Source organism: Apostichopus japonicus, chromosome 2 (genome assembly GCF_037975245.1).
Source record: "Apostichopus japonicus isolate 1M-3 chromosome 2, ASM3797524v1, whole genome shotgun sequence".
Taxonomy (NCBI): Eukaryota; Metazoa; Echinodermata; class Holothuroidea; order Aspidochirotida; family Stichopodidae; genus Apostichopus; species Apostichopus japonicus.
The window spans coordinates 29393374-29417769 of record NC_092562.1 but is presented as its reverse complement, the minus strand read 5'-3'; the positions used below and the strand labels follow the sequence as shown (position 1 = coordinate 29417769).

The following is a 24396-nucleotide window of genomic DNA, read 5'->3' as shown; positions in this document are numbered from 1 at the left end:
ATCGCGGGAATTTCCCTTGTGGTTTGCGTTAACAGCAGCCTAAGTACTGTAACGTTAGGTTACGTGGAGGAATAAGTTTGGCCATTTCGCAAATTAACATACATGCAGTCTTATATATTGATTGAGCTATTTATTTTTAAGAGGCAGACAGAAACACCACCTTTTACATCATGGTAGGGTTTTCATGTTCCGTATCAAATTGTCCTGTGTGGTCACCAAAAGACTTTACTTTCTCAATCTCACACACCCTAACGTACCGTAGGGTTGGCCTAATGTTATCATTCACGGGCTAGCAAGTATCAAATTATCATGTACTGTACTATTGATACAGTAGTACCCAAATTAAGGACAAACGTAAACTTAGGTTAGTTCGTGGTGTTTGCAATGAGATCAAACATGTTCGCTTTGGAAACATATGGTGTTTCATTGAGTAATGTTCGAAATCTAGAGAAGTTATCAGCTCTCTTTGGGTCATAAAGTACAGCTTTGGTGTAACTTCCTGCACAGTCTTCAGTTCATATTACAACATGTCAAACTGAACATAGGCCTACATCTCCACAGGACCAGTATTCACAAGAAAGAGTTTTTCAATGATAAGATCTGCTGTAATTGAAAATTGTAGCACTGAGTCGGAAAAAATTACCACCATTGATGTGACTAATATGAAACACAATGCTGATACAATTTTCTGCATTCATGTTCAGTTTTGGAGGCAAAGTTACATTACAACCTTTAACAAGTAACTGTAAAACGCAGGGTCACTTTGGAGATCCATCCTAGCATCAGAATAATAGATGCTCAGTCAATATTGTGAGATCTCTTGAGTGGTCCTGCATGATATAGGTGTACCATCTTAAATCTGCTAACAGTACAGTATGTAAACAGGCATGAAACATATATATTGAAAACTTTGAGATGTCCTATAATTAAGAAATATCATCATGTTTCCAGTTTGAATCATAATCATGTATGCTTCTTCTATTCATCGTTCAATGACTCTGAATGAATTTTTGGCCTGGGAAACTCCTCTTCATGTTTTCTTGAGATTACTGCTAACTTCTTTTAAGATTTACCCTGAGCTACTATGTTGTCCAGTTAATAAATGTTTGATCACCATAATCTTCCCTTTCTCTAGAAAGTTGGTCTGCAGATGAAGGCTAATTTAGAGAATGTGACAAACTTGAAAGCTGATGGAATGGATTTCAGGTGGTATATGAAGGTAAGTGAGCACTACTATATTTGTGTCTATAAGTACTGAGATAAAGTGAACCGTTTGTCCTAATTCATAAGTTCCTATATAAGACTGACAGGCTTTGTAAAGTTATAAAACAGTGGCATGTGCAAAGGGAAGAAGGGGGTGAAGGAAGGGAGGGGGTTTCATGAATCCCCACCTCCCTTCTCAGTTGGAGGCAAACACATGTCTGTCTGGGATTTTTGCAAAATTCAAAGGTATTAGCACAAATTTCATTTACACCTAATTTGTAGTGAATGTGCCTTAGAATACACCTCTATTGGACCTCTATTTTAATTTGTCCTTTTTGGGGTGGGTGGTGCCGGGGGGGGGGGGGTGGAGAGTTAATGAAGGAATCTACTTAATCTAAACTGCTGAGGTCTGTAAAGTTCAAAGAACTAGGAAGTATTGAAATGTAGTCATGGCATTGTGGTTGATTATTTGAATGTGTCATACAAATCAAATAATACTAAGAAATGACTCAAAGGGTCATCAACTGATCTAAAATATAAAGTTGATACAGTATATTCAAGATACTAAAGTGACTTGGATGGTAACAGTGTTCCAGAATTAAAGGGGATGTTTATAACTTGAAGTATATGAGGTCTAATCACTATATAATGCTACCTACAAATGTTCAAACTTCATGCCCCTATCAAAATCACCAAAGCCGATGTTCTATTCACCAAACCTACACATCTCTCCTACAGTGCATATATTGGTTTTCTATTCACCAGCCCTAAACATCTCTCCTACAGTGTACATATTGGTGTTCTATTCACCAAACCTACACATCTCTCCTACAGTGTACATATTGGTGTTCTATTCCTACAAATATACATAATGGTAGTTCTTTATTACAATTTTCCCGACATTTAACCAAATTTGCTATTCAGGCAACTATACAGTATAACCTGGTTGTCCGAGGTACAACCAGAAATAATCCTGAAAAATTTGCCGGGCTGCAATGTAACCTAGCTATATAGAAGAGAATAACATTCTACTCTGTTAGCTGAAAACCCTATCGTAATATTTTACTCCTTGTAACTCTTCATTGTGGATATATATGGTTGGTTGAATATAAATTAACTTAACAAATGATAATCCTTTCTTACTCTAGTATTAAGTGGATCATAGTATCTGGTCAGTGATGTCATCAAAGCATGTGTTTGTCAAAAGTTGTACTTTCCTTATAAAGTTTTATAATATTAAAGTGATTGGTTTGTGATATATGTAATACATTTGGAATGCAACTGTCAATGTTCTTAACATTATCATGTCATCAACATGGAATTAGTTTCTATTCCAAATATTACTGTCATCAGTGGATAAACATCTATTGTTCTATACTTTATTATATAAAAAGATAAAAACCAAAGCAGGTGAGTTAGTGATATCTTGATGATATCACGAACTCACCTTCTGCTGCCTTATAAATGTTAGTTAATTCCTCTCTTTTTGTGATAGTTCCAGTGCAGTAATTGTCAAGAAGTCTCCACTGCTTTTCAGTACATTACACTAGCGGTAAGTGATCTTCATGTCATTGTTAATTTATACTTGTGTTCTTGGAGCCTTGAAAAGGAAAACTGTTCCAAATTTCGAACTAACGAGGTTTCAATAGCAGTATAAAAAATTAAAACCATTTTCTTCTTTTTTTTCTTGTTAACTTGGAAATTCTTTATTTGCAAGGGGAAAAATAAATTTCCTTCGCACAAACGATAGCTGCATAATGGAAAGCATGTGGGGTGCAAGTTTCTGATCGCATTTATTGGAAAACTGCCCTCATCCTGTTTTCACTACAGTTTAACTACATGTCATTGGGCCCTGAGAGCTGGTCCCTGTTTGGACTACATTAACTGCATGTCGTTGGGCCCTGAGAGCTGGTCTCTGTTTAGACTACAATAAGTGCATGTCGTTGGGCCCTGAGAGCTGGTCTCTCCCTGTCTTACATGCCATGTTCATACTAAAATTCATCCAAGTAATGATAATACTGAGAAATTAATATTTCATTGAATAAGTTTCTCTGGTACTTCCTCTCTGGATTCATTTCAATTACAGAGTTATATTTCTGTATTTTCAATTTCTCATACTTTTTTTTTTTTCTATTGTTATGATATGAATTATGTTAAATATACTCAATTTTCTATCCCTGCTATTTGTACTGCACCACTGATTTGATAAATAAAATGTATTGAAGTGAATTTTAAGGATAATTTCCCTTATTCAATGGCAACTATAGATTTTTGTTGTTGTGCAGTATAGGACATTGCCAACTTTATGGTTTCAGACGTCACTTCATTCTTGTACACTAGTTAAACCTGTGCAATTTTCTAACTCATTCAGGAAACAACTGACCTTAAAGGTGGAAGAGGATCAGCAAATTTGGTTTCTAAATGTAAGCTCTGTTCAAGAGAAAACTCAGTAGGTAAGATCGTGTTTGTCTGCATTGCAGTACTAAAAGCAGTTCAGTTTTCAATTTCAACCAAATCTATCCCTTGTTAATCAAAAGTTAATTCATAAAGTTAAGATACTCAAGCCTGACAAGAAATGGTGGGGGTAGGGACATAGGTGGGGGGGGGGCATGGGTGGGGAGGGGGGCTACAGCCCCAGAATTCAAAGTCAAATCGTTAAGACTTTAAGGAGGGGCCTCATATTTTTCACAGGGGCCTGAGTTGGCCCCCAACACCACTAAAGATACTTGGACAGATATGTGAATGACCATAAATTGACTTTGGAGTAATTAATTCCTCCATGGGGCTCTCATTATTTTGTCCACCAGGCACATTATTCAAACAAATGAAGAAATCGGAAGCATTCTCAATTTTTTACTTTTTCATGATTTATGTGAATTTTATGAAACAGTTGATCATTTGCATTATTATGGGATGATAGTATTGATGATATTTCCAATTTAAAAACAAAACTTCAGTAAAAATAAGCTCCTTGTGTGGGAAATATTCTCAAAATGCCAATTATCAGAGGTCAAGAATTTGATGGCTGACAAAGTGGCTGACAATTCAAGGATGGACAAACATATATACCACAATGCTCTCTTATTGAAAAATCCATCTCTATATATCATTTACATCTCTAGAAACTGGGTGCTGGTTCGTTAGTATTTATCAGAAGAACTGAGCTTTCTTTGCAAAGACATGGAACTTTGCCAGTGATCTATGATGCCACCTTTGCACATGATACAGTATCATTCAAAATCCTTTTTAACTTAACTTTTGAGAGATGTGGCCTTTTTTGCCCTGCAGTGAATGTACTCTGAATTCAAGGCTTCATCAACAAAAATAGGAAATTATCCCACCTTTGTTTGTTTACAAATTATTTATTACATTGTATAAAGATACAAACAATTAAATGATGTCTTTTAGTCACTCTTTCATGATCAATGATCAACGATCTCACTCATTCAACTGCCGTCAAGTATACAAACTCATAGAAAAATGACAAAAATGTAGAAATCTGGACCTTCAGAAATGACATAATCTATCAAGGTGTGGTGTTTCATCTAGCGATATAGAAGATTTATTCAAAAAAGTTTGAGACATAAATTGAAATCAATTATGGAACGGACATGCACGTATAACCATAAACTAATGGATAGTATGGTAAGATCGTTCCTACAGTAGTCTTTGAGGGCAGCTGCCTTTCTTCTGAAAAGCCCTCTTAATTGGTTAATGATGATGGTCGGTTTTGTTCTACCGTTAAATTGTTACATCATTGACTTCCTTTCCTGCAGCTATTATCCCTGAATCTCTAACATCTTACAACGCTGATGACAGCAATAGATTTAAAACCATCGTGTCCTTTGAATGCAGAGGAATGACCCCTGTGGAGTATTCGCCAAGGGTAAGAACACTTTTCAAAAACCCAAGTTTTTATTAATACATTTCATGTTTGGCTCATTTGTAGAGAGGTTTTACTCTTTATATCTGGAGAACTAAAAATCAAAGCCAATGTTCATGTCAACATGAAGTAAGGAGGTACTGAACTGTCCATGAAATAGTTTTATTTCAAATTATTTTTCATAAAGAAGAAAGAGGTATTTTTAGAGGCAGATCACAATTTGAATGGATGATGAGTGTAATGTCACATTTTGAAACTTCTGACTAAAACTAGATTCACTTTGTTGTGCAAGGAAATTATAATTTTGGTTTATACTAAAAAAGTCATTATTATCTACTTTTAGTGTATCTTTACAAGTTGCAAAGGCAGTGAAGGTGCTCATATCATTATAGTAAGGTAACATGAAGAAAATAAGGTAAATACTTATGAATTTGCAAAATTGAATTGAGTTGTAGTGTCCTTCCCTTTCTGCCAGTACATTGGAGCTATTTATCAGTCCTGTTTGTATAACTGTCAATATCATATTAGGGCATGTTATCTCAAAATTTAATTGAACCAAATTAGTAAAGAAATCAGGCAAATGTCATAAAACTAGTAGAGAAACTTACCTGGGTTTTCATGAAGATATCATGCTAGAGTTCTGTTAAGTGTGTGCCACGGTTTATTAAAGGATATGGTGGGACTCATTACATGGACTTGCTTAGGTGCAGTCAAGCCTCACGAGAGGGTTCAGTAAGGGACATGTTTAGGTTGATTACAGGGCATTTTAGAGTCCATAACAAGGACATGATGTTGTTCTTGCTCCATTATTAAAGGGACACACTAGGCTATATTAAATGGACATATTGTGTTTGGTTAAAGGCATTGAAAACTTGCCCCAAACCATGTGCCACCCTCTGAAAAAGTTAACTTTCCATTGCTTGCAAGTGAAGTTTTTTTCTTTTCGCAGACAGTACTGAAACGTGATACCTTGTTATCTTTTATCTAGACATGAGATGTCCATTGCTGCTATGTACACTGTGTTGTGGGTATTGACCGTTCCTGTATGTATTGACTGTACACTAGTGTCTAATTACCGATGGTAGCAAGCTGTGTGCGTATTTTCTGGGATCGATGGTGGTGTCTAACACTTCTGTTACACCTCATTCGAAACTAGATCTGATCACCGTCATCAGACCTTTCTTTGTGCGCGAGTCTTCACTCCCTTTAAGGACATGATAGGGTTCAGTAAGGGACACAATAAGGTTAATAAAATAAGTAATAACAGGATATGAGGTACAGTCGTTGGTTAAAGGACATTTCTTCATGAATTCAAGGGTTTGTTTGAGAAGAATCTAATAACGTTAAATTTTGTTTTGCAATTCTATCAATTTTTCAGATTGTTAATTGTTGAATCCTTTGTTTCTCTTTAACTTGTAGGTTGGATTTGTGTGTCAAGGAGCAGAATCATCTTCTAAGTTTGAGGTTGACTTGGGTGAAAATGTAAGTCGGAATCTGAACATGCTGTTGATAAATGATGGAATAACCATCGGGTGAAATCAACTTTTAAGTTGGGTTTGTTGGACATATACCAATGTTTGTACCTCACAATTAGTATGACCAGTTCCTAATGGATTTTGAAATCTGATTCTCTCCTAATTTCTGTGGTTGATATCCTGATAACCCAGTGATAAGGGGATGGCTTTCAATCAGTATTTAAACACATATATACTGGGTGTTTTACTATATAGCAGTTAGCTATCTGTGTGATGTGCACTACATATATACACTACATGTAGGCCTACTTGTACCCATGGATGAGCTCAAACCTAACCATGCACCTTTGTTTTACACATAAAGTGCTGATTATTTCTGCTTGAGAGGGATTCCACTGCTTTCAATGTATCAGCTTGAGTGAATCTGCTACATTGGCAAAGTTGCTGGTTGGGCATCATCCTTAAGTTTTGCAAACACTATTTAACTGTTTACCACATTCACCCTTTTACACTCCAGGATAATAGAACATTGCACTGTTTAAAGTAAGGTTAACATCCGAAACAAAATAGACAAGACCTATGCATCTCTCCCGTGAAAGTGTTAAATCTACGATTTGCCTAAGATGTTTATGTATCACATCGTTGATACATCCAAGAGGAGCGATGTGCAGATGTGGCAGACTCCTGTAACAAGTAACCAAAAAGAATTTAATACCAGAACTTGAATAAGCATCATATTTGTTCCGAACATATTTTCATGAACAATGAAGTGTCTTCTTCCTGACCAGTAAAGAGAGTGAAGCCAATAGGGAATAATTCTACAGACTGTAAATTGTTATGGGCATGAAGTCTGAATCATGCTAACCAAACAATATAAAATTCACAGAGAAAGAGATACCTCACTGTTGTATTATGACATATATTACCTTTGATTATTACAAGTAGTTGTTATTTAGGATTGCTGCCCTCTATTCTTTAGAAGAACATGTTTGATTGGTTGTGCTGTTAGTGACTGCTAACTTCTACCTGATTTATTGACATGACAACAAAACGAGATAGAAAGCAGAATTACCCACATTGTATTAAACATCTCTTGTAAGAAGATAAAAGAGATTACTTCACTCAAAGTCTAATTAAGAGATTCATGTAGTTACCGTGACAACCAACCAGCTATGCAGATAAGAGTTATAGCAATCAATTCTGTTATTTGGTGTGCAAACTGAATTTTTAATTTGCCATGAATGTTCTTGCTGTACGTTGGTGAACTTTATCAAGATATTATGTTCCTAGCCACCGTATGTATTCATTGATAGTAAAATATGTATTCTAGATGTCAATGTAATTTTGATCTGTAAAAAAGCTGTCATTGTTTCACTGAAGCAACTAATTAAAAAGTCTGTTCTCCCGAAGTCTTTGTTGGGTTGAAGATTTTTTCAGATTGCTGGTTAAAGGTTTTTATGCAGTTATCATTCTTGTTGGCAGAAGTAATGTCGGTAAATGTTTTTTTTTTACTTTCCAGGAATGGGTGGACTATGATGAACAGAGCAAGGAGTCAGTCGGGATTTATGAATTTGAAAGTAAATTTGTCAACTTAAAATGAGACTTTTCATGTTATTCAAGGAAAGAGAAAGATCACCAAAGAATGGCTCATATCGGCCAGTGGATTCATATCACAGAATTAGTATCGTAACTGATTATTTCTGATCTGCCAGTTGTTATCTCTTTGTAAAGTTGTTTCCATCAGATATAAATCTGTCAAACTGTTCGGCATGAAGCAAGAAGAGAAACCTCTTTACTATGGTATCTAGTTTGAAGCGTTATCTGTGCTATCTAAGAACAGTGACATCAGGCGGTTACATATGCTAATATTATAGCAGTTACATGTTTTGCAACTATGAATTCTCAGATCATACCATTTGATGCCTGCACTGTACTGAAATGAGGTTCATTAAATCTCCTCACAGATTTCAGAAATATGGAAGAAAATAAATTGAAATAAGTCTTATATATCATCGAATATCATAAAATGGGACATGAAGCTACAAACAAAAGTCGCTCACAGAAAACAAGACCACAGTGGAGAAATACTTCCTGTTATTTTCATCGGGTTTATTGTGATATTTGTGTAAGTTTGTGTCACATGACCTCATCAGGAACTGCAAGAACAAGCACATGACTAATAGACCCAATCGGCGACTCCGAGCAGCGGTGGTCACGTGACGTATAGTGGGTACAGAATCATAACAAACCATCGCGCGACATGTGCGCAGTGTTTAAGCACGGGGGTTTGTTGTATCAAACAATGAAAAGTGAAGCAACAAAAGGCAACTCAATTCCTTTCAGTTTGTCATGATTAATGCGTAATGTAGAAGAGAAAGCATATCAAGTCATAAAGTGTTTATGAAAAAGTAACAGATGGTAGGTAAGTGTTCACAAGAAATCAGCAGCAACTTATGCAATCAAAGTCATTCTTTGCACTTTTCCTTTTCTTTTGACAACATTTGAACAATGTTGCTGGCTTAACTAACATATGGAATTTTAAATTGAATAAGTTTCTGATCACCCTTCAAAGGAAAAAATATGTTATAAAGATTGTTGTTAATGTTAATTTACTGCCATTCATTGCCTTAAAAGTTAAATGATTATGTTTCCATGTTGTATTTATTATACCAGGGGCAGATCAAGGATATTTTTTTTTTTTGGGGGGGGGGGGTGGTCATGCGTACACTCATAAAGTTAACCATCACAGATAAAAACACAGATATTGTCATCTTTTTTATTTGTCTTTGTCAGAGCAGCTCCCCCCCCCCCCCCAGATTACACATGAAGAAATTCAGCCGGCTAGGCCAACATTTCTGCATGTATTATTTAGTCAAATTATAGGATGTTTTCTTGTAACTGCAATAATTTACCTCTTGCCAGGCATCATACATTATTCTATCAACTCAAGGTAGTGTTGAAAAGAATTTGTTTTTGTAGATGACATACTGTAGATGGTATACTCTATTCAGTACATGATAGTTATTGTGTTGAATACATGAATTAAACTTACAATAATATATACTGTTTGTTCGGTGTCAACCTGGTTTTCATTTATTTATTTTGTCAAATAAATACAACTGTAGTAGACATATATACAGCTTTCTTTTTTTTAAAGCACATTTTCACATAGATCTGATAAATGGAATGGATTAAACACAGAAATCAGATTGTTTTCCACTTTCTTTTCTATGTTGACAGAGATCTGATAAATGGAAGAGACTTAACATAAAAATTGTTCAATTTACTTAACAAACTATTCCAATATTCTTCATCAAACAGTATCCTTATTACTGCCATCTCATGTGAATCACTTAAATATACAACAAAGTCACACCCTGATAACCCTGAGATTGCTAATTGTCCTTGGACCTGATCGTAATACCCATGAGGATGATTTTTCATGAGGGAATACATGTTAGTGTGTCCTTTCTTTAAATAGAAACCTTTCGAGGATACAGCTTCCTCGAGAGAAAGTTCTTTCTGAACAAGTGGACACTTTATCTCCAACAGTCCAAACCACTCCTCCATGGATGGATCATACACTTTGCCATCTGGTGTTGCCCCAAGATGCGGCATATCTGGATTTACAAGAAGCCCACTCTCGAAAACTCTGAAATTCTTGATTTGTTTGGCACATTCCTTTGCGTACACATTCCTCGCAGTTTTCTCATTGGCTTGCCCATGTGAAACCGATCGTATGCTGCCTAAATTTCTGCTGCAAAATACTGCTTTGAAGAAAGACTCTGTTGGCTCTTTTACTCTCTTATTTACTTTCTCCTTGAAAAACTTCCAGGATTTTGTGCCACTGTTTTTAGGAGCTTTGCCAAACCATTCCGACAAAGTTTGGCCGTTGACACTGGGCACACTTCCGATGGATTTAGAATGGTTGAAATCGTGATGTAACCAACAAATGCAACAAGAATCATGACCCTTACAACAGTGGCACTCGGCTGACGCCATGTTATTGCCATACACCGCACTTGGTTTGTTTACATTGTATACCCACTATAGGTCACGTGACGCCGGTCGCCGATTGTGTCTATTGAAATAATCTGGTGGTAATGGGGTGTCATATACAGTACTGTTGAGTAGGTCTGATGCATCACATGCAGGTGATGTGGTGTCATATACAATACTGCTGAATAGGTCTGTTGCATCACGTGCAGGTGATGTGGTGTCATATACAATACTGTTGAATAGGTCTGATGTATCGCATGCAGGTGATGGGGTGTCAAAAACAATGCTGTTGAATAGGTCTGATGTATCACATGCAGGTGATGGGTCATTATATACAGTCCTGTTGAATAGGTCTGATGCATCACATGCAGGTGATGGGCCGTCATATACAGTACTGTTGAATAGGTCTGATGCATCACATGCAGGTGATGGGGTGTCATATACAATACTGTTGAATAGGTCTGATGTATCACATGCAGGTGATGGGTCATTATATACAGTACTGTTGAATAGGTCTGATGCATCACATGCAGGTGATGGGCCGTCATATACAGTACTGTTGAATAGGTCTGATGCATCACATGCAGGTGATGGGGCATTATATACAGTACTGCTGAATTGGGTCTGATGCATCTCATGCAGGTGATGGGATGTCATGTACAATAGGTCTGATGCATCACTTGCAGGTGATCGGGCATTATATGCAGTACTGTTGAATAGGTCTGATGCATCACATGCAGGTGATGGGGTGTCATATACAGTACTGTTGAATAGGTCTGGTGCATCAAATGCAGGTGACGGGGCATTATATGCAGTACTGCTGAATAGGTCTGATGCATCACATGCAGGTGATGGGGTGTCATATACAATACTGTAGAATAGGTCTGATGCATCACATGCAGGCGATCGGGCATTATATGCAGTACTGTTGAATAGATCTGATGCATCGCATGCAGGTGATGGGGTGTCATATACAATACTGTAGAATTGGTCTGATGCATCACATGCAGGTGATGGGTCATTATATACAGTACTGTTGAACTTAGGTCTGATGCATCACATGCAGGTGATGTGGTGTCATATACAATACTGTTGAATAGGTCTGATGTATCACATGCAGGTGATGGGTCATTATATACAATACTGTTGAATAGGTCTGATGCATCACTTGCAGGTGATCGGGCATTATATGCAGTACTGTTGAATAGGTCTGATGCATCACATGCAGGTGATGGGTGTCATATAAAGTACTGTTGAATAGGTCTGATGCATCACATGCAGGTGATGGGGCATTATATGCAGTACTGCTGAATAGGTCTGATGCATCCCATGCAGGTGATGGGGTGTCATATACAATACTGTAGAATAGGTCTGATAAATCACATGGAGGTGATGTGGTGTCATATACAATACTGTAGAATAGGTCTGATGCATCACATGCAGGCGATCGGGCATTATATGCAGTACTGTTGAATAGATCTGATGCATCGCATGCAGGTGATGGGGTGTCATAAACAATACTGTAGAATAGGTCTGATGCATCACATGCAGGTGATGGGGCATTATTTACAGTACTGTTTAATAGGTCTGACGCATCACATGCAGGTGATGGATCATTATATACAGTACTGTTGAATAGGTCTGATGCATCCCATGCAGGTGATGGAGTGTCATATACAATACTGTAGAATAGGTCTGATAAATCACATGCAGGTGATGTGGTGTCAAATACAATACTGTAGAATAGGTCTGATGCATCGCATGCAGGCGATCGGGCATTATATGTAGTACTGTTGAATAGATCTGATGCATCGCATGCAGGTGATGGGGTGTCATATACAATACTGTAGAATTGGTCTGATGCATCACATGCAGGTGATGGGGCATTATATACAGTACTGTTGAATAGGTCTGATGCATCACATGCAGGTGATGGATCATTATATACAGTACTGTTGAATAGGTCTGATGCATTCCATGCAGGTAATGGGGTGTCATATAAAATACTGTTGAATAGGTCTGATGCATCACATGCAGGTGATCGGGCATTATATGCAGTACTGCTGAATAGGTCGGATGCATCGGATGCAGGTGATGGAGTGTCATATACAATACTGTAGAATGGGTCTGATGCATCACATGCAGGTGATGGGGCATTATATACAGTACTGTTGAATAAGTCTGATGCATCGCATTCAGGTGATGGGGTGTCATATACAATTCTGTAGAATAGGTCTGATGCATCACATGCAGGTGATCGGGCTATATATGCAGTACTGCTGAATAGGTCTGATGCATCGCATGCAGGTGATGGGGCATTATATACAATACTGTTGAATAGGTCTGATGCATCACATGCAGGAATCTGAAGATGAGAGAGTTTTTCAAAGATTCATGTCCGTTCAAAGATCTGGTCCTCGTCACGCTCCGAGCAACAGGAGGTGATGAGATTATCTGTGTAACGGTACAAGGTCAAAGAAATGAACTCATTGTCAGTGCTGTACCACACAAGTTTAGGAAGAGTGATATTTAGTCGTAAGTCGTCGAGATGTTTCACAATGAATTAAATAAAGCAAACAGTGTTCATTCATTATATGACAATTTTTATTAGTTAATTGGTTGTTGACAGAACTGATAGGTAAGCTCAATCAGTTAAAGAAAACTCCATCGATTGGCAGTGCATGCATAGATGTGACTGTCTTCCATGTATAGGAACATTGCAACGTTCTACTCAAGATTTGTATATTGGGCAACCTTTATCAGTGACTTAGTCATATCTCCGGTGTCCAAAAGTGCGTATTAATTATTAATTTGTTTGTAGTGATCAATAGAGCCCAGTGGAACTCTCTCTAATGTACCACTTTCTGACTTAATTCTTGGACAAATTTAAATTAAAAAAAAGAAGTTTAACATGCCTCTGCATGGGCTATTTGAGGTTTGGTGAAATTAAAAAACGGTAATTTGACCATGAAAGTAGACATTCTTGTGAATACATATATGCTACTGTACAAATATACCTGAGGTTCGATATTTTATGGAATTTTCATATCAAATTTTCAAACAATATTTTGCGACATGTCGCTTGTAAGCATCATAATGTGGAATATTTTGTAGTTACAAACGTTTTCTTTGAATTTATCACGTACAAACCAATGCAAAGTAGTTTTACACACAATTTGTGTTTGGTGTGGTGGGGATGCAGCTGTTGGCATTCCTTTGATCTAAGGTCCCAAGTGTCGTGGACGCTAACACTCCACATTGTACAATTTCGTTACAGTTAAGTAACCAAACCTGCCTACTCGAAATGAAGCCTTATCTCTTCTCTTTATTTCTGTGATTCTTTGATTTTGGTGACATCATCCCCCCTCGCATCCTCTCCCCACCCTATCCCATCCCAAAACTAAACATGACATCACCGTACACTATAGTCTTTATATCAAGAGAATATATATTAAGAAACCCAGACAATAATTGAACCAATTGCCATGGTTTGAATATATCTTGTAAACACAATTCAGCACTGCCATTGTCGTAAAATGTAACCAAAATCTGCCGCGGTACCGGCTAAAAAGAAAAAAGCAAAAGTTAAAGAAATTGTTCTTAGATCCAGACTAACGAGTATGCGCCCACCTATTCATGCAGCATAGATTCATCGAAACCAAGGAGAGCTGGTAACACATTTTGCAGTGCGAACGGTACTGGATTCGACTTCGTATCCCATCTTACTCCGCGCAGATTCTCTCAAATATTGCAAGTGTCATATAGCGTACGTATCGCAACTTTGGCTAAATGGTTTTATTTTGTTCCGAACATAGTTCATTTGTAGTAAAAAAGAGCCTGACCACATGATTGAACTATATTTTGCTTACATTTTCAGTAGGCGTCACTAGAAGTGTTATCGTGTCCTGAAGACGATGTGCTTTCTCGCTTCATAGTTGCACCTCCAACACAGGCGACGCATATTAAGAAGATCCCTATACAATCCATCCATGACGTCACAATGTCGAGAAATAGCCACTGACCGATGGTAACGAAAATGACTTGTGTTGTCATAACAACAGCGACTACAGTTGGCCGTTCATATTTCACTGCTACCAACAGAAAACCAGATCCTAAAAACCAAAATAGTCCTACCGACAAAAGATTCAGGGTCACCGGTGCTGAGTAAAAGAAAGTCGAGAGTTGGAAATATACACACAGTATACCGTTGAAGGGTAAAGTGATTGGGCCAATCGTTAAAAGGACCAACAACGGGTTAACTGTATCACTGATGTACGCAGCAGATACGGTTGTTGCCGCATAGCCAATGGCACTTACGAGTGCTAGTGCCACACCAACTTGATAACCTGCTGCATCGTTTCCAGACGAAAATGGCGTCGAAACAGTAAGCGCTGCACCGATGCAGGAAAGAATGGCAAAGATGACGTCGCTAACGTAAAACTGATCCCGGAGAAAGATGAAATTTAAGATAGTAGTAAATATCGTTGAAGTGTAATGTAGGGTGATAGACCGACCAGGAGATATAATGACATTAGCTAAGCAGTATGAAATATCAGCAACGGCAGTGATGAAGCCACCAAATACCAACAGTAGGATTGTCTTCCACTCCTGAACTTGCAAACAAGACTGGCACAAGAACGGAATATAGACCATACTGAGGACTAGTTCCACGAATGAGATCCACGCAGATATAACTGCAGAGGGAACTGTGCCACTGACTTTAAATATCAAAATGTCGGAGACACTGTAGCAGACAGAACCGAGCAGAGTTAAGACAATTCCGCGACGGTGAAGCAAGCCGTCATAGAGATTTACCGTTTGGTCCGTTAGCCGACAATATTGACTTGACATGACTGCAGCAGGTTTAGTGATGTTAGATGACAATAATCAAGCATGAATTGAAAGAGAAAACCTTATTGGCCTCTTTACCATGTTTTTCATGACAATTACCACAGTTGTAGGCCTACGTGGTTATACGAATTATGTTGCAACAACGGTTTATATGCACAAGGCAAATATATAACTATACGGGTATATGTAGAACGTTACTACATTAAATATAAGCATCATGTTAGCCAATTGAATTAATTTATAGACGTTTATAAATCAGGCAGAGCTAATTAAAACAAAACTATAACTATTGATCGATTTTTTTTTTACCAGTTTGGAAACCATTCTAGGTATAGAAGAACCATGATGGATTATTGCTTTGCAATTGACAGTGTTGAAATAGGAAGGAAATGCAACGAAGTGTTCATCCTTTGAATTAGTTCGTTGCCGCCCATGTTTATCATGGCGCTGCCTCGACGCATTGATAAAATAGCAATACAAATGGTCGGATAAAAGTTACTTAGGGATCCTCTCATGGTCTGCTAAATGCTTCTTTGAGCCCTTGTGTACCTCCATTTGGCTTTAGAGCAAACAATATAATCATCGCCGACTGACGATAATTTGTTTTATGGGAATAATATAATCTGGGTTGCTATTACACAAAGTAAATCATATGTAAAAAATGTATGTACGGAAAAAACCTTTACTTTGAAATGATGCAAAATATAGCACCATTTTGCATATCATCCTCAATTTCTTATTAGAATTGGGGATGGCAGCTGGAAACCCTCCTTGCGCACCATCCCAGGACGTCATAACATCTCAGCTCATGCAGTACAAAAATGGCGATTGTGCCCCGATTTCTGGGCTACAATGATTAATTCCCCAAGTCAATGAAACTTTAATTGTTGTTACTTTCACATCTGTCTGGCCCAGCCAAGTAATCTCAAAGGCATCCTCCAGCGCTACCTACCAACAACTTGAAAACGTAGTTGTAAAAGCATGTTGTTTTTACTCTGCAAAGGAGGCAAGGTGACAAATTTCTTAATTTTAGTTTTTTTACAGCAATTGTGCAGCAGATTTTCTTACCTTCTACTGTATGTATGACTCAATGGCGGAAAACAACTTTAGGGTAATTCAATGTTACCCAAGACATGTTAGAACTACAGTCTTACACACCTCACTAACAAAACGAATCGCCTAGAAAACACTTTTTGGAAGCGAATAATGTCACCTTTATGTTAACACCATACAATTATTTCCAAGATTTCAAGCATAGAGACTTCGTATGAGGAACGAACTGAAATTGAGGGAACACATGCATGGCTGATATAACAATAATATATCACCGTTCCGATACATATTTTATATGACTAGTCATGATATGTTAATCGCAATGAGTGATGCATGCCTCTGGTTATTCCAAAACTGCAGTTAACAGTAATTGAAATTGAGTAAATCCTCATTATTGATATAGCAAGAATATGTCATCATTCAGTTATATTTATTGTATTAATAATATGTTAACTGTTACAAGCGACGCATGCCTCTACCTATTATTACCAAAATATAAATAACAGTAATTTAGATTTAGGAAATCTTCATTATTGATATAGCAAGAATATGTCATAATTCAGTTATATTTATTGTATTAATAATATATTAACTGTTACAAGCGACGCATGCCTCTACTTATTATTACAAATACAAATAAACAGTAATTTAGATTGAGTAAATCCCCATTATAGATATAGCAAGAATATGTCATCATTCAGTTATATCTATTGCATGACTATTAATAATACGTTAACTGTACAGGCGACGCATGCCTCTACCTATTGTTACAAATTATAAATAAACTGTACCTTAGATTGAAGAAATCCTCATTATTTATATAAGAAGAAGAAATTATAATCCAATTACTATATTTGCAACACTAGGAAGTTCAATCTGTCCTTTTGCCGGCCGTATTGAGTGTAGCAGCCTCTAATGACTAATTTATATGCTAACGGTAGGAACGCAAGTGTAGCCTACATGTAGTAAATAAGCTTAGGCCAAATTTATAACTTATGCCCGTGTGTTGTTAAAAACCTTCGGATGTGAATGTTGATATCCTAGGCCTGTATCCTGAATCTGAGGTTAAATCGAAGTTTAGCCCAGGCCTTGGACTAGGATGTAGCCTATAATATAGGCTTGGGCAGCACACCGCTGTCAATTATAAATGATCACCTAGGCCTATGAAAATGACTGGGAATAAAACATTCGTGGTTGCATATATGTGGCACTAGCCTACTGTCTAAAATGAAACTAGGCCTTTCTTGTATATTATTTTGATCATCTGTTTTAAAGCTATGCTAAATCATCTGTGGTTCTACAGTCGGTATAGGTATGCGACAATATTTTTGTTTCTGAAATGTAAACTAATCAATTTGATTGAATATCAATGCAATTTTAAGTGAGAAATTGCTCCTAAACTTGTAGAGGTACATCTGTATATATGTGAAATGTGTGTTATGTAATTGTATATTGTTCTCGTGCCTTGTTGTAATGTAGATATAATGTAAAGGTGGTACTGCTACAGTACACCGGGTGTGACATGTAAAGTAAAATACAATGCAGTTCAGCTCTGACTCTGGTTGTGTCATGTCTTCTTTGACTGTTTCATGTCTTCTTTGACTGTCTCTCTGTTATGTAATTGTATATTGTTCTCGTGCCTTGTTGTAATGTAGATATAATGTAAAGGTGGTACTGCTACAGTACACCGGGTGTGACATGTAAAGTAAAATACAAGGCAGTTCAGCTCTGACTCTGGTTGTGTCATGTCTTCTTTGACTGTCTCTCTCTCCCACCCGACCTCTACAAACGATTGCTTCAGGATACTTGATTCTTTAAGAGGTTATATGTCCAGTGCAAACAATACAAAATAATGATTACAATGCTTCCTGTAAATTATATGTTTGCAATTTGTGCAGCTCTGACGTAGCTAGTTTGTTCTGCGATTCAACATAACGAAGGGTTTTTGATGACATTTGATTACAACTTAGCCATGTGAGAACTGTAAGGTCTTTTGGGTTTAATTATAAACATACAGTTTGTACAATATACCAAATTTCAGGGTTTTAGCTTTTCTCAATATTAATTAATGAGGTTGCAAAGTTGCTCTGTACAAAAAGGGGTCATCTTTGACAGGTTATAATCTCAAAAGTGTCATGTTGAATACAAATCTGATTATTTGTTTTACAATAGATTTAGTACCACCCTGTTTGTGCAACAGATTTCAGGAGGGTATTTCATTTTATAAATATGGTCCCTGCCTTCGTTATTCCTTTAAAGGTTCAATTAAATCAGTTTAAAACTGAAAAGTGTAGTATTTTTATGCTGGCATTATGCCTAGACACTCGCTTTAATTGATTTACGACATTCACAGCATCTGCATGCAGAATTTAATGATCCACATCAATCAGTTGACAAATGCAGTATTTGTATGCTGACATTATGTCTATTTAATCCTTTATTTCGACATTCACGGCAATGCACGCACGTTTAATGGCTCACTTAAATCGGTTGACTAGTGCTGTATTTTTATGCTGGCATTATGTTTAGATTAACCTTATGCAAGATCACATTCAACTTAAGCAAAGGAAACCATTCTGAGATCCCGATAAGCTCTTTACTCAAAAGGGTCTCGTGTTATTTTGTTTTTTAATTTTCTCCTGTTTAAGTTCTACAACTTATTGATAACATTTCATTGACATTGAAAGACGAAAGAGACTGAGAATAAATCAACAGAAATGAATTGGGACTTTTCATTCTTTATTGGAGTTTGGAAAATCTGTGTAATTTCTAGGTTTTCATAGCCTTACTTTCCAAGATCTCTCCGCCCCGCCCCCACCTCCACCCCATCACGCCCTTAGCAAGTAATGTTATCTGTTCCCCAGTTATTTAAAGTAATTTTGGTCATAAATGTTTGGTACGCACGTAGGTGGAGCTTCTCGGAAAGATCTTGGCTTCACTACTAAGGCTTCAGGCCAAAATTCTAAGCAAAGGAAACTTTTCTGAGATCCCGATAAGTTCTTTAATCAGAAGAGTCTCATAATAATTGTTTTCATTTGCTCCAGTTCAAGTTCTAGAACTTATTGATAACATTACATTGACATTGAGAGACGAAGGGGACTGAGAATAAATTCAACAGAAATAAATTGGGACGTTTCATTTTTATTGGAATTTCGAAAATATGTGTAATTGCCGTAGTTTCCCTAGCCTTACTTTCACAGACCCCCACCCCCTTGGCTAGAACTGTTATATGTACCCTGTACCCAAGGCTCAGGGAGTTCAATCATGTCAACTCACAAACTATGTAATTATATTTGCTGACTTGATGCTGGTTAGTAGTTATCGCTGATTTACGAAGCATTTCTGACCTCAACATGCTACACCTTTCACACTTCGAGGAATAGACTGTCCAATCATGTAGTCAGCATTTAACAATGAATATGCATAACCCAATCGGAAGACCAATCCTCTGTTTAATTATTATATTCGGCATAAAATCCATTCAAGAAGAGATTATATGATTACAATACATAGTTGAACTACCTGTTACGTTCTTAGTCTCGGTTTTTAATGTGCAGCCACTTCAAACGTTCATGTTCCGCACAGAGGTTCAGCAGCGATTTTAAAGTAACTATTGAAAGAGAAGAGACGTTACTTCGACAGTGAGACAGGTAACAATTACTTTAACTTTTCTTATCATTCCAGGATTGATATTTTAGTAAACGGACTCTCTAACTCGAATATTTGGGTAGGTTTATTCGATCGATATTATCTTAATCCTTAAAATTTATTTTATATTCAATCCACTAAGATAAAGTTCAAGATTTTATTTTACGCATATATCGTTTACTTACGTGCATAGTTAAGGAATGTCTCCATGGATATACATATTCCCCTATTTGGCAAGTTTCAGACCTTATTCTCACCTTTATCTCGCTTTATCTGCATTAAAGTTGTTCATCAATGCGATATTAAGAATGAACAACAGCTGACTGGTATAATGTTATGCAGACGTTTGGAAATGTTGTAGAACTACGAGTTAATGAGTTAATCAATACAATCTTCAAAAACCAAAACATTTCGAAACGGAATTTTCTTTTATCTTACGCGCTTAATCATTTCGACAAGTGGAATATTAATTTCACTAGATACTGTTGAGTTCACATTAACTTTAATTGGAAAACACATATATTGAACTAACAAAACAGAATTGACCTTCACACTAAAATTAAATTTCAGCAATAAAGTCACTTAATAGTCGCGTTTCTGCTTTTTTAGGCTGTGAAAACCCTTTCAATATCATATCAATAGTTCTGGGTTATAACGAAATCATGCAGTAAACTTGAAAATTGGTAAGTATGTAAACACTTGCGATATTTATATATATATATATATATATATATATATATATATATATATATATATATATATATATATATATATAAATATATATATATATATATATATATATATATATATATATATATATATATATATATATATATATATATATATATATATATATATATATATATATATATATATATATATATATATATAGGCTTATATTTGTAAATACCTTATTTGCTCTGTTTTTATGAGACTTCAAGTTAAAAGTAATTTAGTAGATATCTGCAGGTATCCTGTTGCCTTCCAACCATATTTCGGGGATGGGTTACTTATTGGTGAAACAACGAAAGGGGAAATAATTTCACGTAACTTTCATGTTGATTCCCATATGGAGTTACATTTCTCGATACACATTGTGGTATTTAATAAGTCAAATTTAATTAGTCTTACATCCACGTTTCGTTCTTTGTTTACCATGATTTGGGATTGCAAAGTATACATTACAGATAATGTTAAAAAAGTTCGTTTCTAAGAACTCCGATCCGATAATTAACAGTAGATAAATATTTGCATTTCAATATTTGCAAATTTGCATTCAGAGATCCTGGGTGTTGCTATGCATGACTGAGCATATGCATTAAGTTGCTGTCTGAAGTAATATCATCGGAAACGAAGCAAGCTACCAGGAACAATTTTATACTTACGTTCTTGTTAAGCATGTGATGATGATGGTAATTTAATGACGCTGATTGTTAAGGAACACGCCACAATCAAATGATGTTTCTTTATTCCTTCATTTGCTCCGTACTGCTCGTGAATAATGCATACAACGGACAATCAAAAGACATACTTGTACATGTAGACAGAGAAAAACAATAAATATCGACGCAAAATCGATTCAAGTCAAAATAAGCTTATAGATAAATCCAAATATTTATACCAAAGCAGCCAATACTTTATCAACTTACCTTCCAAAATATTTCTATGAAGTACACAGCTTTGTTAATGAAAATAATCTTTCAAATAATACATAAATCCAATTAGTGATGTGAGTCCCTTTATGTTCTTACAATTGAAGCTATGAAGTTTTTCCAAAATATTGATACGATTCAATTGACGGACAAAACGATCCGCAAACAGCAAAACAGAAATATTAGTTAGATCAAGCAGTAGTCAAATATAATGTTTCTTCAATATGTAATTTCCTAACTAACGCTTGTCGGTAAATGCTTGCGTTAGATGACATCTCGTTACAGTTACTTTTCACGAATCTCAACACTTCCGTTTGGTGACAGAGGTCTAAATTGGACTTTGATACTGCCACACTGTCATATTGTTGACACTATACAAGTGTAACATAATAATAATGATAGAATTCTATGGCTAACCAATGTTCTACGAAACTCTGATGGGTCGAATTCACGTTAGTAAAACGGTTACGCTGCAGAGGTACACTTTGAAGACATTGCATGACAGGACTACAGATGTAAAAATAGTGTACAACAAGAGCGAACTATACTTAACTATGCAAGTACATCGCAGCCCTTGTAATGATCTGAAACATTAAGAATCTCGCTTGTCGCCAGGATGCAGAAAAGTTATTTCTTAGTAGTGCATTACACGATAACAAGTTCTGTCATCGACTCTCCATACAGCTTTATCGTTCCAGTTTGTAATTAAGGATTGGTTCTGTTGTCATACATGTTTATGTTATATGAAAGAGAACAATAAAAGAAACACAATGGTGAAAAAAACTGTTCAAATATCTTTTTCGGTTAAAGAGATATTCAAGTGTAAAGTTTTATCAGATTGTGTAGAAACTGCTGAAATCTGACTAGCTGTGATATCACATCCTCACATTCCTGAAAAGTCTTTGTTTTTTTCTCTAAATATTTTGTGAGATTTCATGACTTTGAACCAAAAGATATGTCAGGAGATCTCATATTTGTCAAAGGAAGTATTTGAGATTAAACATCTGAAGAATTTTTGATTATACTATTTTCAAATGTGGTAAAAAATGTAAATAATTTTTAAAGAAATATATTCAAAAATGTTAAGGAAGTGAGGATGTGACGTCACACCCTCACAGTAAGTCTTTCTACACCAGTCGTTTTCAAAGAAATTTTGATATCTTCAAAGTGTCTTATCTCCTTAACAGAGCATGCTATCATGGTATTTTCTTCACTGTTCTTTTTGTCTTTTTGTGCTTTTTCATACAAAATAGACATGTCAAACACCTAAAACAATCCTTTAATGAAAGTTCCTCTTCTACGGAAGTGTAGAAGGGACATCAAATTCATGACTCACACATCGTAAAGCGGTACAAACATGAAAATTGCACTTTGTCGTATATTGAAAAAACATCAAAGGAATTACGATTTTGACGTAAAGTGTGAGATGTGAAATGCTAAATATATGATAATGATAAGTTCGGAAAAATCAACATTACCATTTCTCTTTTGAAATAAACTATATTTTCTTTTCAAATCGTTTCCTTACATTATAGGCCCCAGAAAATGTCCGACGTCAAAGGTTACCAACAAGAAGCTGCTGCGTATCATCTTACCGAAAAAGAGGCTCATTCATTCATTGAAAATGTTTTATCCCTAACCGACGTCTCGCAAAACCTACTCGATGACAAACTGGCTTTCTTAGACAAACTCATTTATACTATGCACCAAACAATACCCTTTCAATCGGTCTATAGATGTAGCATTCCCTCGAAGGATAGACACAGACCATCCTTCTCTCTCATCAAAGAACACATGTTTAAGAAGTATGGCGGCACGTGCAAAACCACCCAGACCTTTTTCAAGTGTTTACTTGATGCCCTTGGCTATAAAACGGACTTTTTCCCAATAACCGTTTTGGGTCAAGAACATGTTGGAATCATCGTGCATGACTTGACATTTCAGGGCAGCAAACATGTAGTAGATGTTGGCTGTGTGTATCCGACGTTCACAGCTATCCCGTTCAACTTTGAGAGGGAATCCGAAATATACCGCGTCTCGTTTTTAAAGTACAAGTTCGTGCGGAGAGCAGACGGCATTGTGGAATGGTTGCACCAATCACGGAGCGATGAAAACGATTGGTTCGGGTATGCAGAGATGGAGGTTACCAACCTGGTAACCGTTTCGTATTTCTTCGAGACTACCGAACGTGATTTTTCTGATCCATCGAACCAACTCAATAGAATTCTTCGTATTTCGCATTACAACGGGAACTGCTTCTTGTGCGTGAAACATAACATCGTGAAATGGAGCGAAGACCCACAACAAAAACTACTGAGTAAGAGAGTGGATACAAAGGAAGAAATCGAAACAATGCTTCACGAAGAATTTCCTCAATTTCCAATTGAAATAATCAAACAATGTGTGTCAAACACATTGTTAACATAACAGTCATGAACAGATAATTGACAAACATGGCATTAATGGTATATTCATTTGCTTCTAAGTTTCGATTTTTTTTTTGTAGATTTTAAAATCACCATTTCACAAAGTATGAATTTTATATTCAGACTAAGGTAATAACAGAACAAATAAAAAAATGTCATTATATTATATTGAGGGGTCAACTAGTGAATTTTTGTAATTGTCTTGA

General features: G+C 36.4%; 3 protein-coding genes across 4 annotated transcripts; 2 read left to right on the top strand and 1 right to left on the bottom strand.

The window, feature by feature from the left end:
- Nucleotides 1-29: 29 nt before the first annotated feature.
- Nucleotides 30-9629, top strand: LOC139955361 (CXXC motif containing zinc binding protein-like). 2 transcript variants are annotated; one of them, XM_071955128.1, is made up of 7 exons: nt 30-173; nt 1136-1219; nt 2699-2755; nt 3575-3656; nt 4980-5089; nt 6506-6568; nt 8081-9629. In XM_071955128.1, the coding sequence occupies exons 1-7, from the start codon at nt 171-173 to the stop codon at nt 8159-8161; spliced, it is 480 nt and encodes a 159-aa protein (XP_071811229.1). In that variant the 5' UTR covers nt 30-170; the 3' UTR covers nt 8162-9629. The 2 variants fall into 2 exon arrangements, with proteins under 2 accessions (XP_071811229.1, XP_071811230.1); XM_071955129.1 differs by having other exon boundaries at nt 33-173; nt 1140-1219.
- Nucleotides 9630-14433: 4804 nt separating this feature from the next.
- Nucleotides 14434-15411, bottom strand: LOC139981334 (pseudopaline exporter CntI-like). Its single transcript, XM_071993672.1, has one exon. It carries the CDS (start codon nt 15409-15411, stop codon nt 14434-14436), a length of 978 nt encoding a protein of 325 aa, XP_071849773.1.
- Nucleotides 15412-23309: 7898 nt separating this feature from the next.
- Nucleotides 23310-24191, top strand: LOC139981174 (uncharacterized). The gene has a single exon (XM_071993375.1). It carries the CDS (start codon nt 23310-23312, stop codon nt 24189-24191), a length of 882 nt encoding a protein of 293 aa, XP_071849476.1.
- Nucleotides 24192-24396: the final 205 nt, after the last annotated feature.

Coding starts and splice junctions, on each gene's coding strand:
- LOC139955361 (XM_071955128.1), top strand. Junction 5,090..6,505: donor CTGTGGAGTATTCGCCAAGG/GTAAGAACACTT, acceptor TTTAACTTGTAG/GTTGGATTTGTGTGTCAAGG. Junction 6,569..8,080: donor AGGTTGACTTGGGTGAAAAT/GTAAGTCGGAAT, acceptor TTTACTTTCCAG/GAATGGGTGGACTATGATGA.
- LOC139981174 (XM_071993375.1), top strand. CDS start 23,310: ATGTCCGACGTCAAAGGTTACCAACAAGAAGCTGCTGCGTATCATCTT.
- LOC139981334 (XM_071993672.1), bottom strand. CDS start 15,411: ATGTCAAGTCAATATTGTCGGCTAACGGACCAAACGGTAAATCTCTAT.